Here is a 15,980-nt window from a genome sequence, read left to right on the forward strand (position 1 = left end):
AAGGACTGATGTTGAAGCTGAAACTCCAATACTTTGGCCACCTGATGCAAAGAGCTGACTTATTGGAAAAGACCCTGATGCTGGGAAAGACTGAGGGCAGGAGAAGAAGGGGACGACAGGGGATGAGATAGTTGGATGGCATCACCGACTCAATGGACATGGGTTTGGGTGGACTCTGGGAGTTGGTGATGGACAGGGAGGCCTGGCGTGCTGTGGTTCATGGGGTCACAAAGAGTCGGACATGACTGAGTGACTGAACTGAACTGGAGAAGGAAATGGCAAGCCACTCTAGTACTCTTGCCTAGAACATTCCATGGATGGAGGAGTCTGGTAAGCTACAGTCCATGGGATTGCAAAGAGTCGCACATGACTGAGCAACTTCACTTCAGTTCTGGGCAGGTCTTGGGTGGGGTCTTCAGACAAAGAAGGTGTGATGTGGGGTGGGGCATCCCTCTAGGCTGTGGCTAGGCTGAGAGCCTGGGGATGTGGCAGGGGAGAATCCTCTTGCCTCTGGCATGTTAGGGATCTGTCCTCAAGGCCCCTGATACTTCAGCACAGCCAGCCCAGCTCACTTGTCCTCAATGCTCAAGAGTCTGGGGTCGCCTGCATGTAGGTGACAAACCACTCCACAGGGAGTGCTATTCCTGGCCTCCAGATGCCTGTGTGGGAGGGGGAGAGGCTGTTGCTGAAACAAAGTCCCCAGACCAGACAGCCCTGCTTTCTAGGATGACAATGCGGCCATCTGAGGCAGCCCTGCCCCACCACAGTCAGCCCAGGATAAACCTGAGCCACAGGGAAGGTGCTGTGGTGTCTGCCCCTGCCCATCGCCGCATACACGGGAACATGAGCCCTGGACAAGGAGGGTGAGTAGGTGATGGTCACACAGTGGAACACAACTTCCTGCTTCTGACACTGGGTTCTCAGCTCGAGTTTCCCTTCAAGATCAAAAGCCACTGGGCGGGTATGGGATTCTGCCCATCACCCCACTGGGGAATCGGCCCGCGACAAGCTATGAGGAAGCACCCCACGCACACTGGTCCAACAGGATGGTGAGTGGGCTGAAAGCTTTGCCCCCGCTCACGCCCATGCCACCTCTTCTTCTCTGACTCTGGACGGCATCACTCTGGAACTCATCCCTTGACCCTGTCAGCCTGAGTGACCACAGAGGGCCCCAAAGATTGTATCAATTACCTTCTGAGTTCCTGAGAGGCTGCCTTATTTACAGGCTTATGTTCACCACAGCCACTCCTTCAGAGGGGAATATTATGAAGGGTTAGGATGATACAGACCCTCCGACACCCGGAGAGAAACCAGCTCCAGCTCCAGGACCACACTCTTGCCCCTCTGCTCAAACCCCGGAGAGGAGAGCTGAGACCAGAGTGGTTTTCCTGAGAGCCTGGCTCTTCCGCACTCCTTTCCTGACATTCCTCTACCATCAGGTCACCCTGGGCACAGAGAGGGAGAAAAAGGAGGAGGAGGCAAGTTGGGGCTAATTGTTCTTTGAAGACAGCCCAAAAGGGGGAGATGGACATGCTGGATGTGGTAGAAACCATCATAAAGCAGGATTACTGGGGGGAGTCAATGGTGGGGGCTTTTCAGGTTATATTTCAGGAGGAGGCTTCTCCACAGAAGGAACCGTTGGTTCATTTGCCTCCTAGGTAGGCAATACAGTTTGGAGGGTGGCCTCTCTGTTGGCTTCCGAAGTAGGTGCTTAGGTCGGTTCAAAAGCTGGCTCAGTGGGCACTGGTGGTCCAACGTCATCTGTGGGATGCACGGTTGCTATAGTGGTTTCATGGACAACCTCTGGTATAACAGGTTTAGAACTTGGAGGTTCCCTTTGCCTCTCTGGTGAAAGTCCAGTGATACCCGAAGTTTCCAATACTTCATTTTGGAGGCTTGCACTTGAAGCTTCTGTGGGATAGAAAAGAAAACAAGATGGATTCCTCCAAAGTCAATTCTCCAATCTTTGCTAGTAAAGTGGTAAAATCCTAGTCATCTTTAAAATGTCAGCTCCTCACTTACCATTTTAGATTCTTTCCCCCTAGTTTTCTCCCTACCCAGCCTTTGGGCAGACTTTGCTATGGTCATCCATACAACAAGGTGCTTAAGTTTAAGCGTCTATTGGGTGAGGTTCTAATGCGCCACTGGAGCACTCAGAAGGGTGAAATCAACATTTGTTTAAGGTTCATGTATTTCCCAACCACTGACTCCGAAGCAGTGTAAATAGAAAACTGAATACATCCCCCATCAGAATGGGAGTTTTTTAAGAATAGAGACTTGCTTTGCTTGCCACCCCATGTATAGTGCTCAGGAGTGTCTATCACATAGTAATTGCTCAGAAAATAGTTTCCGTTTTGTTTCTAACTGAATGATAGAAAAAACAGATGATGGAGACTTTTTCTCATAATGCAGCTAGGAAATGGACTCTCATCAAAGACAAATTAAAAACTGGATCATGTATAAAATGAAGAAAATATCTTAAAATTATCCAAGAATTTACAATATAAGGAGGAACTGTGGACACAAAATCTAGAAGACAGTGAGAATCCAAAGCAGAGAATCCAGTTATTTTTCCCCTGTGTGTAATTTCACTCTTGAAGAAACAGTTGCACACATGAGCTTAATTTTAGCTTCACAGGCTGAATGGGATTTTTAATGCACCTGAACTGAATTTATACTTCAATTCCAAGACATCCAATATCTATGATATTAGGTTTTCAAATTCATGAATGTGTTATGTTGTTCCATTTATCTGGGTCTTCTTTTTCTCACTAAACTTTTGTAGTTTTCAGTGACGAATCATCTATCTTCTTTGCAAGGGCTTACAATATTTTCCTAAAATTCCTATTTATGTTTTTATACTGCTGTAGATGATGCTATTTCAATTTTTTAAGTATTCACTGATAATATGTCAACATACAGTTGGTTTTTCTATACTGGCCTTGTATCAACACTTAAAAAAATAATGGCATCTGGTCCCATTACTTCAAGGCAAACACATGGGGAAAAAGTGGATACAGTGACAGATTTTATTTTCTTGGGCTCCAAAATCACTGTGGACAGTGACTGCAGCCATGAAATTAAAAGATGCTTGCTACCTTGGGAAAAAACCTAGACAGCATATTAAAAAGCAGGACATCACTTTGTTGACAAAGATCCATATAGTCAAAGCTTGGTTTTTCCAGTAGTCATGTATGGATATGAGAGTGGGACCATAAAGAAGGCTGAGTGCTGAAGATTTGATGCTTTCAAGTTGTGGTGCTGGAGAAGGTTCTATAGAGAGTCCTTTGGGCAGCAAGATCAAACCAAAGTCAATCCTAATGAAAATTAATTCTAAATATTCATGGTTTTTCCAGTAGTCATGTATGGATGTGAGAGTTGGACTGTAAAGAAAGCTGAGCACTTAAGAATTGATGCTTTTGAACTGTGATATTGGAGAAGACTCTTGAGAGTCCCTTGGACTGCAAGGACATCAAACTAGTCGATACTAAAAGAAATCAGTCCTGGGTGTTCATTGGAAGGACTGATGCTGAAGCTGAAGCTCCAATACTTTGGCTACTTGATGCAAAGAACTGACTCATTGGAAAAGACCCTGATGCTGGGAAAGACTGAAGGCAGGAGGAGAAGGGGACGACAGAGGATGAGATGATTGGATGGCATCACTGACTCGATGGACATGGGTTTGAGCAAGCTCCAGGAGTTAGTGATGGACAGGGAACCCTGGCGTGCTGCAGTCCATGGGGTTGCAAAGAGTCAGATATGACTGAGTGACTGAACTGAACTGAACTGATTCACTGGAAGGACTGATGCTGAAGCTGAAGCTCCAATACTCTGGCTACTTGATGCAAAGAACTGACTCATTGGAAAAGACCCTGATGCTGGGAAAGACTGAAGACAGGAGGAAAAGGGGACGACAGAGGATGAGATGGTTGAATGGCATCACTGACTCGATGGACATGAGTTTGAGCAAACTATGGGGGAGAGTGAAGGACAGGGAAGCCTGGCATGATACAATGCACAGGGTTGCAAAGAGTCAGACATGACTTAGAGCCTGAACAACAACATTCCTGAGCTATTAAGTCACCAGTTCTAGTAGGTTTGTTGTTTGATTCCTTAGAATTTTTTACTGTATATAATCACATCTGCAAATTAGGAGTTTTATTTATTCATTTATGCCTGTTATTTATCTTTATATATATATTTATATATACTAAACTGGCTATCTTACTAAATGGACCTGAGTTTAAGCAAGATCCAGGAGTTGGTGATAGACAGGGAAGCCTGGCGTGCTGTAGTCAATGGGGTCACAAATAGTCAGACACTACTGAGTGACTGAACTAACTGAAACTGGTTAGGATCTTCAGTAAAATGCCAAGTAAAAGTAGTGAGAGCAGACAGCCTCACCTTATTACTGATCTTAGATAGAAAATATGGTTTCATCATTAACAATCATACCGGCTGAGGTTTTATTTTTAAGTATCTTTCATCAGATTAAGGAAGTTTCATTTGATAACTAGGCTATTCAGATCTTGATCATAAACAGATGTGGATTTTTGTCAAATATACTTTATTTCCAGTCTATTTTGATTAGATGATAATTTGATTAACCTGCAACTTATATATTCAAGTTGTACTGCTGCAATAAATCTCACTTGCTCCAGATGTTTTATCCTTTTTTTATACTGATGGATTCAATCTGCTAATATATTTTATGGCTAAGTTGGTGAATGATATTGATCTATACATTTAGATGTTGCACTGTCTTTGTCAGATATTTTTTATATGACATTATTGCTGGCCACAAAAAATCAGCTAGGAAATGCACTTGATTTTTAGTGAGTCGGTATAAAATTGGTATTATTTCTTAAATATTCACTTAACCAGTGAAGCTTTTAGGGCCTGGACTTTCCTTTGTTGTGAGGTTTTTGATACATGGATTTGATTCTGAAAGATTCTGATAGGTTATTAAAATTTCGATTTCTTTTTTCAGTTCTGGAAAATTGAATCATTTGAAGGAATTTGTTTACCTCATTTAAATTTAACAGCTTAAAAATGTTCCATGATGTTCCTTTTTATGTCTAGGATCTGGAGAGAAAATCTCTCATTAATCATTCATCATACTGGCAATCAGTCTGTCTCTTCCTCTTTCCCCTTACTAAGCATTTATCAATTTTATTCATCTTTTCTAAGAACTAACTTTTCACTTTTTAAATTTTCTCTATAGTTTGCATCATTTCTATTTTATTGTTCCTGCTATCTTTATCATTTCATTTCTTTTACTTGGCAAAAAAAAAAACTCCATTTTCTAGATTGCTACAGTAGACTCTTAATCACTACTAAGCCAGGTTTCCTTCTAAAAGTTAAAGTTACTAACTTCCCTCTAAGTTATGGCTTAAGTTGTACCACACAAGTTTTGCTGTTGTATATGCATTACACTTTAAAATATTTTCCAATTTCCCTTGTGATTAATCTCTTGATCAATAAAAAGTTTGGAAATACATCAATTTCTAGTAATTATGAAATTATCTAGATATTTTAATGATTGTTTCTAATTTAACTACTTTAGTGCTCAAATACTGTATGATTTCAGTCTTTTGAAATATACTGATTGATGACACATTTTATATCTTCTTATTTTAGGCATCCTTTACTAATTATTGCAATTTTAGTAATTTTTATTACTTTTGTTTTTTAATCTTTATATTTGCTATATGTGATTCCTCTACTACCTTTATTATACATAAACACATTCCAGTGATATTTTTACTTTTGTATGCTTCCAACTTAAAGAACTCCCTTTAATATTTCTTGTAGAACTGGTCTAGTAGTAATGAACTCTTCTAGCTTTTGTTTATCTGGGAAACTTGGTATCTCCTTCAATTCTGAATGGTAACCTTGCTGGGTAGAGAGTTCTTGGTTGGAAGTTTTTTTCCTTTCAACACTTTTAATATATCATACCTTTCCTATCTGGCTTGTAAACTTTCTGCTAAAAAATCTGCTGATGACCTTATGCTGTTTCCCTTGATTATAAGTTGGTTTTTGTGTTCTCCTTTTAGGAGTCTCTCTTTATCCTTAAATTTACCATTTTAACTTTAATGTGTCTTGGTATGTGTCTTTTTGCGATCATCTTATTTGGAACTCTGTGGGCCTTCTGGATCTGGATGTCTCTTTCCTTCCCCAGACAGGGACATTTTCAGCCACTATTTCTTCAGTTAATTTGGGGCACATTTTTTTCTTTCTCTTTTCCTTCTGAGAGCACTAAAATGTGAATGTTATTACACCTGATGCTGTCCCAACAGTCCCATAATGTATCTTTCCTTTTTAAAGTTCTTTTTTCATTCTGCTGCTCTGTCTGGGTGAGTTCCATTGTTTTGTCTTCCAGCTCACTGATTCATTCTACTACTTCATCTGTTCTGCTGCTGAGCCTTTCTGATGTATTTTTTTGGTTCAGTTATTACTTCTGTTTGGTACTTTCTTGTCGTTTATGTTGAAGTTTGCACTATGTCCATCTATTTTTCTCCAAAGTTCAATAACCATATGTTTATGACCATTATTTTTTAACTCTACCAGGTAGATTGCTCATCTCTGTTTCATTTAGTTCTTTTTCTGGGGTTTTATCTTGCTTTTTTGATTGGAACATATTCCTCTACCTCCTTATTTTACATAATTCAGTGTGTTTGCATCTGTGTGTTGGGTAAATCAGCTCTATCTTCCAGATTTGCTTTATGGCCTGCCATATGGTCTATTTTGCAACTATGCCATTTACGTTTCAAAATATTGTACATTCTGCAGTTGTTGAATATATTATTTTCTGTCAGCTAGGTCAGGTTGGCTGGAAGTGTTCAGACTTCTATATCCTTTCTGATTTTACTTTTTGATGAATTCAGTTGTTCTTTCAGGTACTAAGAGAGGAATGTCAAAATCTTTAACTATGATTTTTTTATTTCTTTCCATTTTTGTTTAATGTGTTTTGAAGCTCTATTACTAACTATATAATTATAGTGCCTTCTTGATATACTGACCTTTTCCTTCTTAAGAAATATTTGTTTCAAGTAAGGCTCCACGTTTTTAAGTTTATCTTTCAGATATTATTTTCATGCTTGCTGTTTGTATGGCATGTTATTTTCCATCCTATCTTTTTTCATTTTTCTCCCTTCTGATTTTATTTTAATTTTCTGTCCTTTCACTGTTAATCTGTGTTTTTATATCTCAAGCATTTCTTTTGTGAACTGCATATGGTTGGGTCTTGCTTAATTCTATCCAATATCAAAATCTCTACTACTGCTTTAAGTATTTGGTACATTTATGTTAACTGAACTTAATAAAATGGTTGAATTTATGACTACTATATTTCAATTTGTTTTCTATTTATCTTGTGTAATATTTTTTCCCTTTGTCCTCTTTCTTCTGAATCCATCTGCTACAAGAGATATTCTCATACTGGGTGTGAAGAAGTAAGATGCCATGATGTGAGAAAGCCTTATGACTAAGATTGGAATGGAATATTTAGATCTCAGAGAAAAACTCAGTCAAGAGCGATTAAGAAAACACAACTGACTTTAGTTCTTGCAACTGTAAGGAACTAAATTCTGCCAACAATCAATGAGTTTGGAAGAGGACTCTTAAGTCTCAAATGAGACTGCAGCCCAAGCCAAGATCTTCATGAGAGCCTGGTGAGATATGCAGTAGACCTAGAAAACCCATGCCTGGACCCCTGGGAGATGATAAATTTGTGTTGCTTTACACTGATAGATTTATGGTAATTTGTTACACAGCAATCAAAAACAACCCAAACTTTAATAGGATATATCAAAAATGAAGCATAGAAATTAACAGGCTAAAAATAAAAATAAACAGTCTTGGTAACTTATCAGATAATATAAAACCATCTAATATCTATGTAATTGGAAACCCAAAAAGAAGGTAATGGCAGAAAGATAGTTGAAAAATACAGGCTGAAAATTTATACTCTTACTGATCTAAGAAGTTCAGCAAGCCCTAAGCAGGTAGACACACTACTATACACTAAGGTAAATCATAATCAAATTACTGAAAAAAGTAATAAAAGAAACAACCTTAAAAAGGACATATTACAAGTAGAGGAACAATGATGAAAATAAAGGAAGATTTCTTTTTTGGATGACTTTTCATAAGAAACTGTATGAGACAAAATAAAATATTATAAGTAGAGGAACAATGAATAAAATAATGGAAGATTTCTTTTTTGAATGACTTTTCGTAAGAAACTATACGAGTCAAAAGGTAAAGGATCAACTTCTTTGAAGGGCTGAAAAACACACCTTAAAGATGTGTGTGTGTGTGTGTGTGTGTGTGTGTGTGTGTGTGTATCCTAAAGGCAGCAGCAGCAGGTGCAGCAGTACACGTCAGTCTAAAAGGTAGTCACGGTGCAAGATGTGACACTAGGCTTAGTATGCAAGGCCTGCTCTTCCCACCCTGCATGGCTCCAGGCTGTCATTGGAAGGATGCTGAAGCTGAAACTTCAATACTTTGGCCACCTGATGTGAAGAACAGACTAACTGGAAAAGACCTTGACACTGGGAAAGATTGAAGGCAGGAGGAGAAGGGAGTGACAGAGGATGAAATGGTTGGATGGCATCACCGACTCGATGGACCTGAGTTTGAGCAAGCTTTGGGAGTTGGTGATGGACAGGGAAGCCTGGCATGCTGCAGTCCATGGGGTTGCAAGGTGTCGGACACGACTGAGCAACTGAACTGAACTGATGGTTCTAGGTAGTGGTTATGGCTTCTTTCCAGTCATCCTTGTTCATTCCCTGATACTAAACTTCATCCCTTGCCTTCTAGTTGCCTCTTTTAGGTACTCAAATGGTCTTTCTATTTATTTATTTAGACAAGGCAAAATTGGTTTCTGTAAATAAGCAACTAAAAATTAAAAACATGAAAGATTCTTAGTTTATTATCTACTCACCTTATTTTCTTATTCTCCTTTAAATATGGTGGGAAGTTGTTGTCAAGTTAAATTATTTTCTAAGGCATGATATCCACCTTTCTTCATTCAAATTTAAATGGTTCTTTGAACTTTCCTTCAGAACTTCTAACCCATCCATGCTTTCTACACCAATTCCATATTCTTTCTATTTCTTGATTAGATTACTATTATGGGCTGAACTGTGTGCCACACAAACTCATATGTTGAAGACCTAACCATAGCACTTCAATATAGGACTAATTTAGGAGATAAAGCTTTTAAAGGCATGATTAAAATGAGGCCATTATGGTGAGTCCTGATCCAGTCTGATCAAAGAGAAAACCTGGAGACACAGAGGACACTGGGGGTTTGTGTGTGCACAGAGGAAGGGCAGTGTGATGGATGACACAGCAACAAAGAGTCTACCAGCAAGTCAATTAGAGAGGCCTCAGAAGAAACCACACCTGCTGACACGTTGGTCCTGTACCTCCAGCCTCCAGAAATGTGAGAAAAATCAACTTCTGTTGTTTAAGGCACCCATTCAATGGTATTTTGTTTTGGAAGCCCTAGTTTACTGATATAACTTCTAAATATCATAAGGCAGCTGGAACACAGCCTTCAGTCTCCTTAACAGCCCACAGAGTGACCTTTTTAAAATCCATAAAACTCAGAGTCACTGGAGATTACTCTATATCTTAATAAATTTGGGTGACTTGATTTAAACCTTCAGTTTTACAATACAAAAGACCATTACCCTTCAAATTTCTTATTTTTTCATAGTCCCTGCGGATACATTCTTGAAAGTCTAAGTAATGTATATGTTGAAGACTGATAGCTGATACAAAGTATCTTATCATCTTCACAACTGCTCACAAGAAATTAATTAATCATTTTTGACTGTTATCAACTTTACTTAAAGACTCCAAGAGCAATGGGAGGAAACTGCATCATGGACTGCACAGTCTTCTGCCTAACTGGTTTTCCCTTTAACATTGCAGTGGCTTCCCAAGCCAGAAACTCACTGTGTGATTATCCCCACAACCTCCTGAATAATAAACTCTAGCTTCCCTTCCCTTACTGGACCCATCCCACTTACTCAGTCCTGAGTTATTCTGCTGATTAATAAGTCATTCTGCTATTCTATCCCTTTACACAAGTGTCTAAGCATACTGCTCCCTTGTCTGAAACTCACTTGCCATTTCCTGATGTTTATATGCTGAGTCTAGACTCTAGTCCAGCATTCCAGGATCCTGGCAATTTTCTGCTTCCACCTTCCAACATACATCACAACTGAAGCCACAAAAAGCACATTCAGCCCTGAGGAGCGTGGCAGCTTCTGTCCTGGAACTAGATGGCTGAACCAGAGATGTCAATGGCTGCTGTACCTTTTCCTGCTTCCTCACTGCTCTCTGAGGACCACAGCCTCTGTTCTCGAGACACCTTCCGTATACAAAGCTTTCAGGTACTTCAGTTTCACACTGCCTGGCACAAAGTCAGTATTTTATAATCATGTGATGAATGAATATATGACAAGCAAATATACAACCATGTTCAAAATCTTCCAAGGAGTCTCACTGCTTAGAGGATAAAGTCCACAATGTATTCTGACGTCAAGGGCCTCAGAGTCTGCACACAGCCTGTTTTTGCCCAGCTTCTCAGTGGTATCCACCCTGTTCAACTCTTGTCAGAAATATTAAAGGCAAGCCCTGCCTCATGGAGGCAATGGGGAGGGATGAAGAGATGAGAGGGGGCTAGGCCTCTGATTTTACCTGTGTAACTGGTGATACCCTGGCGAATTTTTTCACTCTGGCTTGCTCTCCACCTAGAAGGAAGCAGAGTGTCCATGAGCCTCACAGACCTCTTCCAAAGCAACAATAACACAGGCAGTGGCCAGAAAAGAACATTACCAGTCAAATGGTACCTTGGGCAGAGGGTATGAAGTTTCCTCCTTTAAAGGATAACTCAAATGAGGAAATGACGAGCATGATGAGATCTAAATACCATGGTTTCTTCTAGCTAAAATTCTTCTACCAGATGTTCCCTCTCCCATCCTGAACCTTACGATCTTGATGCATTTTTCCCCTCAAGAATTCTCAAATGTCATTTGATTGGGCAGATAAAAAGACTAAGGTCTGGAAAGGGGCAATGATTTTCCCAGGGTCACCCAGCAACTACAGGAAAAACCAGGACTAAAACCCAGGTTTCCTGGAGCGTGAGCTTGCTCTTTACACTGCACCCTGCTGTGTCCCATTCTGTGGAAGGTGGGACACTTGTTCTGAACCACCTTCAACTCTTGTCCTCTCCCAACTGATCCACAAGGGATATGTAGTAAAAAGCTTTGATTAAGCTTTAGTGAGAGTCCTTATCCTTAGAATATGGTCTCACATCGAGGAGGTAGAAGGGTGTGTGGAGCTGCAGGCAGCATGAGAGGAAACAGGAGGTTTGGAAGGTAAAACCCTTAAAACCCTGTCTCCCTGAGGATTTGCCACATGGGACTACGGGAAGAGTGTAACTTTGTTCACAAATTTCACAAGGTACAAAACCATGTACATCTTATTTTGGGAAAAAATTATACAAAATTACAAATGCATACTTACCAATGAAAACGAAATATGGAAACAATGAAAACTGCAGAAAGAATATCCATGAAAACCCACAAGGACATATAGAAATTTGGTGTCTGCAAAACAGAAAACAGTTATAGGCATTTACAGTTGGAGAACATTGTAGATCATGTGCATCAAGTCCCTTGCCTGAGCGGGAATGAAGAGGGAGCAGAGCAGGAGGAGGAATCTTGATTCCCGGGACTGAAGTCAAACACAGAGAATACCTGCTGCTAACCTAACAATCCCCCCCTTACATGTGCCCAGGGCTCTACAAGGACTAAAACACTTCACACACATCATTTCCTTGGACACTCAACAGAGGTCGGAGAGAGTCCCAAAAATGGCACAAAGCAAATCTTCTCTAGACGTAGAACTATAGCCCAAGTTCCTTGACTTCCAGCGCTCTGCGTGTTCATGGCACAGGTTCCCAAGCCTGGCTGTGCATCCAAATCTACCTGAGCTGCAGCCTTTAGTAATACAGCTTCCTGGGCCTCATTAGCACTCAGGAATCACAATTTCTGCATCTCTAACAAGCTCCCCAGCAACAAGCAACCAGTCTGTGAACCAGCATTTAGGAATCATTCTTATAAATCATCATGCTTCAAATAAAAATGCTGAAATTATCATTATTAACTAACATGCCCACTTCTCTAGGCTTCTTTCCTACATCACCCATTTCACAGCTCCATTATCTAGGTTCTACTGAATAATTTTTTTTAATTCCCTGGCTTGATCCTCCCTTTCTACCTTCATTTTTTCCACCCCCAATACTACTTGATGGTACTAGGTCTGGCATTTTTATCTTTCTTATGTCATTTCCATCCTAATTCAAGGTCTTTGCTTGGTCTGATTAATAATGAAAATGAGAACAACAACAATAATATGAATGATCAAGTTAATGATGAGAACAACAATTAACACTAATGAGCATTTACAGGAGTGAAGGTAGTATTCTTTGCATGTGAGGTATATTTTCACAGCTAATTCTCACAAGAGATCTACTAGGCAGGCAAAATAAAATCTCTTAACCAACTTCTACTAAGCCAAGGCTCCTAATCCCCAATAGGCAATTGACTGACTGATGCCTTGGCCTGCTGCCGGCTGCCCACCAGATCAGCTATACAGTCACTAAGAATCAGTTGTTCTTACTGTCCATGTGACTTAGAACACCTGTACTTGTTATAAATGTACAGTGTAATTACTGTTGTTGTTTTAGTCACTACGTCATGTCTGACTCTTTTGTAACCCCATGCACTGCAGCCCCCAGGCTCCTTCATCCTTGGGATTTCCCAGGCAACAATACTGGAGTTGGTTGCCATTTCCTTCTCCAAGAGATCTTCCCAACCCAGGGATCCAACTTGTGTCTTCTCCATTGGCAGGCAGATTCTTTACCACTGAACCACCTGGGAAGGAGTTTAATTAATGTTATATTAAATCTGTATGATCAGAGTTTTAAAAGTACAACATTTTCCAAAAAAAAAAAAAAAAAAGTCAATGCTTTGAAAAACTCGATGATGACAGAAAAGGTTTTTTAAAAATAAACTGCAACTGAAGGGTGGGAGGATTATAAAAATCTGCAGATTCCTCATTCTCCAAATGAAATGAAGTTCTTGTACATCAAGGAAACTAAACTTAGAAGTCAAAGCTGGTGCACTGGGAAGCACATACAAGTGAGAGAATACAAAATTCAGGCAGCTGAATGCTCTCAAAGACTTTGAGGGTATGTCAAAAGGTGAATTATCTAGTTTCATTTTTTTTTTTTTACATGATGGTGTCCAGTTTTCCAAGCCTCATTTATTGAAGAAATTGTCTTTTCTCTATTGTATAGTCTTACCTCCTTTGTCATCAACTAATTGACCACAGGTGCATGGATTTATTTCTGGGCTTTCTATCCTGTCCCATTTATCTATAATTCTTTGTGCCACTATCATACTGTTTTGATGACTGTAGCTTTTTAATATAGACCAAAATCAGGGATCCTGATCTTTCCAGCTCCATTTTTCTTTCTCAATATTGTTTGGCTATTCAAGATACTTTTTGTATCCATAAAAATTTTAAGATTTCCTGTTCTAGTTCTGTGAAAAATGTCATTTATAATTTGATAGGGATTGCACTGAATCTGTAGATTGCCTTAGGTAGTACAGTTGTTCGACAATATCAATTCTTTCAATCCATGAATATGGCGTATCTTTCTATCCATTTGTGTCTTCTTTGATTTTCTCATCTGCATCATACAGTTTTTGGAGTATAGGTTTTTTGTCTCCTTAGGTAGGTTTATTCCTAGGTATTCTATTATTTTGATGCAATGGTAAATGGAATTGTTTCTTGAATTTCTCTTTTGGACCTTTTGCTGTTAGTGTATAGGAGTGCAAGGGACTTCTGTATATTAATTTTGCAACCTGCAACTTTACCAAATTCATTGATGAGCTCTAGTGGTTTTCTGGGAGCATCTTTAGGATTTTCTATGTATAATATCATGTCATTTACAAACAGTGACAGTTTAAGTTCTTCAAGTCTGGATTCCCTTTATTTCTTTTTCTTCTCTGATTGCCATAGGCAGGACTTCCAAAAACTATGCTGAATAAAAGTGGTGAGAATGGACATCCTTGTCTTGTTCCTAACCTTAAAGGAAATGTTTTCGGTTTTTCAGTGTTGGTTTATGATGTTCTTTGTAGGTTTATCAAATAATGCCTTTATTTTGTTGAAGTATGTTCTTTCTATGCCCATTTTCTGGAAAGTTTTTATCATAAATAGGTGCTGGGTTTTGTCAAAAGTTTTTCTGCATCTATTGAGATTATTATATGGTTTTTATTTTTCAATTTGTTGATGTGGAGTATTACACTGATTGATTTGTAGATATTGACAAATTCCTGCATCCCTGGGATAAATCCCACTGGATAATGGTGTATTATCCTTTTAATGTGTTGTTGGATTCAGTTTGGTAGTATTCTGTTAAGGACTTTTGTGTCTATGTTCATCAGTGATACTGGCCTGTAATTTTCTTTTTTTTGTGATATCTTTGGTTTTAGTATCAGGGTGATGGTGGCCTCACAGAATGAGTTAAGGAGTTTTCCTTCCTCTGCAATTTTTTTGGAATAGTTTCAGAACATGTGCTAAATCTTCTCTAAATATTTAGTAGAATTCACCTGTTAGGAGCATTTAATCACGGTTTCAGTTTCAGTGCTTGTGATTGGTATGTTCATATTTTCTATTTCTTCTTGGTTCAGTCTTGAGAGATCATACCTTGCTAAGAATCTGTCCATTTCTTTCAGGTTGTCCAATTTATTGGCATGCAGTTGCCTGTGTTAGTCTCTTATGATCCTTTGTATTTCTTTGGTGTTAGTTGTAACTTCTACTTTTGCATTTCTAATTTTATTGATTGTGCCCCCTCTCCTTTTGCTTGATGGATCTGGGTAAAGGTTTATCAATTTTATCTTTCAAAAAGAAAAACAGATTTTACTTTTCATTGCTCCTATCGTTTTCTTCATCTCTTTATCATTTATTTCTGCTCTGATCTTATGATTTCTTTCCTTCTGCTAACGCTGGGTTTTCTTTGATCCTCTTTCTCAACTTGCTTTAGATGTAATGTTAATTTATTTGTCATTTTTCTTGTTTCCTGCGGTAAGATTGTATTGCTATGAACTTGCCTCTTAGAACTGCTTTTGCTATGTCACATAGGTTTTGGATCATCGTGTTTTCATTTTCATTTGTCTCTAGGTATCTTTTAACTTCTTTCATTTCTTCAGTGATCTATTGGTTGCTTAGTAACGTATTGTTAAGCGTCCATGTGTTTTTGGTTTTTTACATTTTTTCCCCCTTGTAGTTGATTTCTAGTATCATAGTATTGTGGTCAGAAAAGATACTTGATATAACTTCAATATTCTTAAATTTACCAAGACTGACTTTGTGGCCCAGCATATGGTCAATCCTGGAGAATGTTCCATGTGCACTTAAGGACAATGTGTATTGTGTTACATTGGGATGGAATGCTCTGTAAATATTAGTTAATATCTGGTCTAATGTGTAATTTAAGACTTGTGTTTCCTTATCAATTTTTCTGTCAGAAAGATCAGCCCATTGGTGTAAATGAAATATTAAAGTCCCCCACTATTATTGTGTTCCTGTCAATTTCTCACTTTATGGTTGTTATTGTTTGCCTTATGTATTAAGGTACTTAATATTTGGGTGCATATATATTTACAATTGTTATACCTTCTTCTTGGATTGTTCCTTTGATTGTTATGTAGTGTCCTTCTTTGTCCCTTATAACAGTCTCTGACTATTTTATAAAGTCTATTTTGTCTGATACGAGTATTGCTACTCCAATTTTCTTTTGATTTCCATTTACATGGAATATCTTTTTCATCCCTTCACTTTCAGTTTATATATATCCCTGGGTCTGAAGTGGGTTTCGTATAAACATCATA

The 15,980-nt window shown here is 38.9% G+C and overlaps 1 protein-coding gene across 1 annotated transcript in view; it reads right to left on the minus strand.

Annotated features, from left to right (window-relative positions):
* Positions 1-1,506: 1,506 nt before the first annotated feature.
* LOC122676029 (glycerophosphodiester phosphodiesterase domain-containing protein 4-like) overlaps positions 1,507-15,980 on the minus strand; it is a 103,933-nt gene continuing 89,459 nt past the window's right edge. The window contains exons 15-17 of the mRNA XM_043875312.1: positions 11,545-11,627; positions 10,717-10,769; positions 1,507-1,911 (exon numbers count right to left, since the gene is read on the minus strand). Of these exons, the coding sequence (XP_043731247.1) occupies positions 1,712-1,911; positions 10,717-10,769; positions 11,545-11,627 (336 nt within the window). The 3' untranslated portion in view covers positions 1,507-1,711. The remainder of the gene's footprint in view (positions 1,912-10,716; positions 10,770-11,544; positions 11,628-15,980) is intronic.

The sequence above is a fragment of the Cervus elaphus genome, chromosome 2 (genome assembly GCF_910594005.1).
Source record: "Cervus elaphus chromosome 2, mCerEla1.1, whole genome shotgun sequence".
In the NCBI taxonomy this organism is placed as follows: domain Eukaryota; kingdom Metazoa; phylum Chordata; class Mammalia; order Artiodactyla; family Cervidae; genus Cervus; species Cervus elaphus.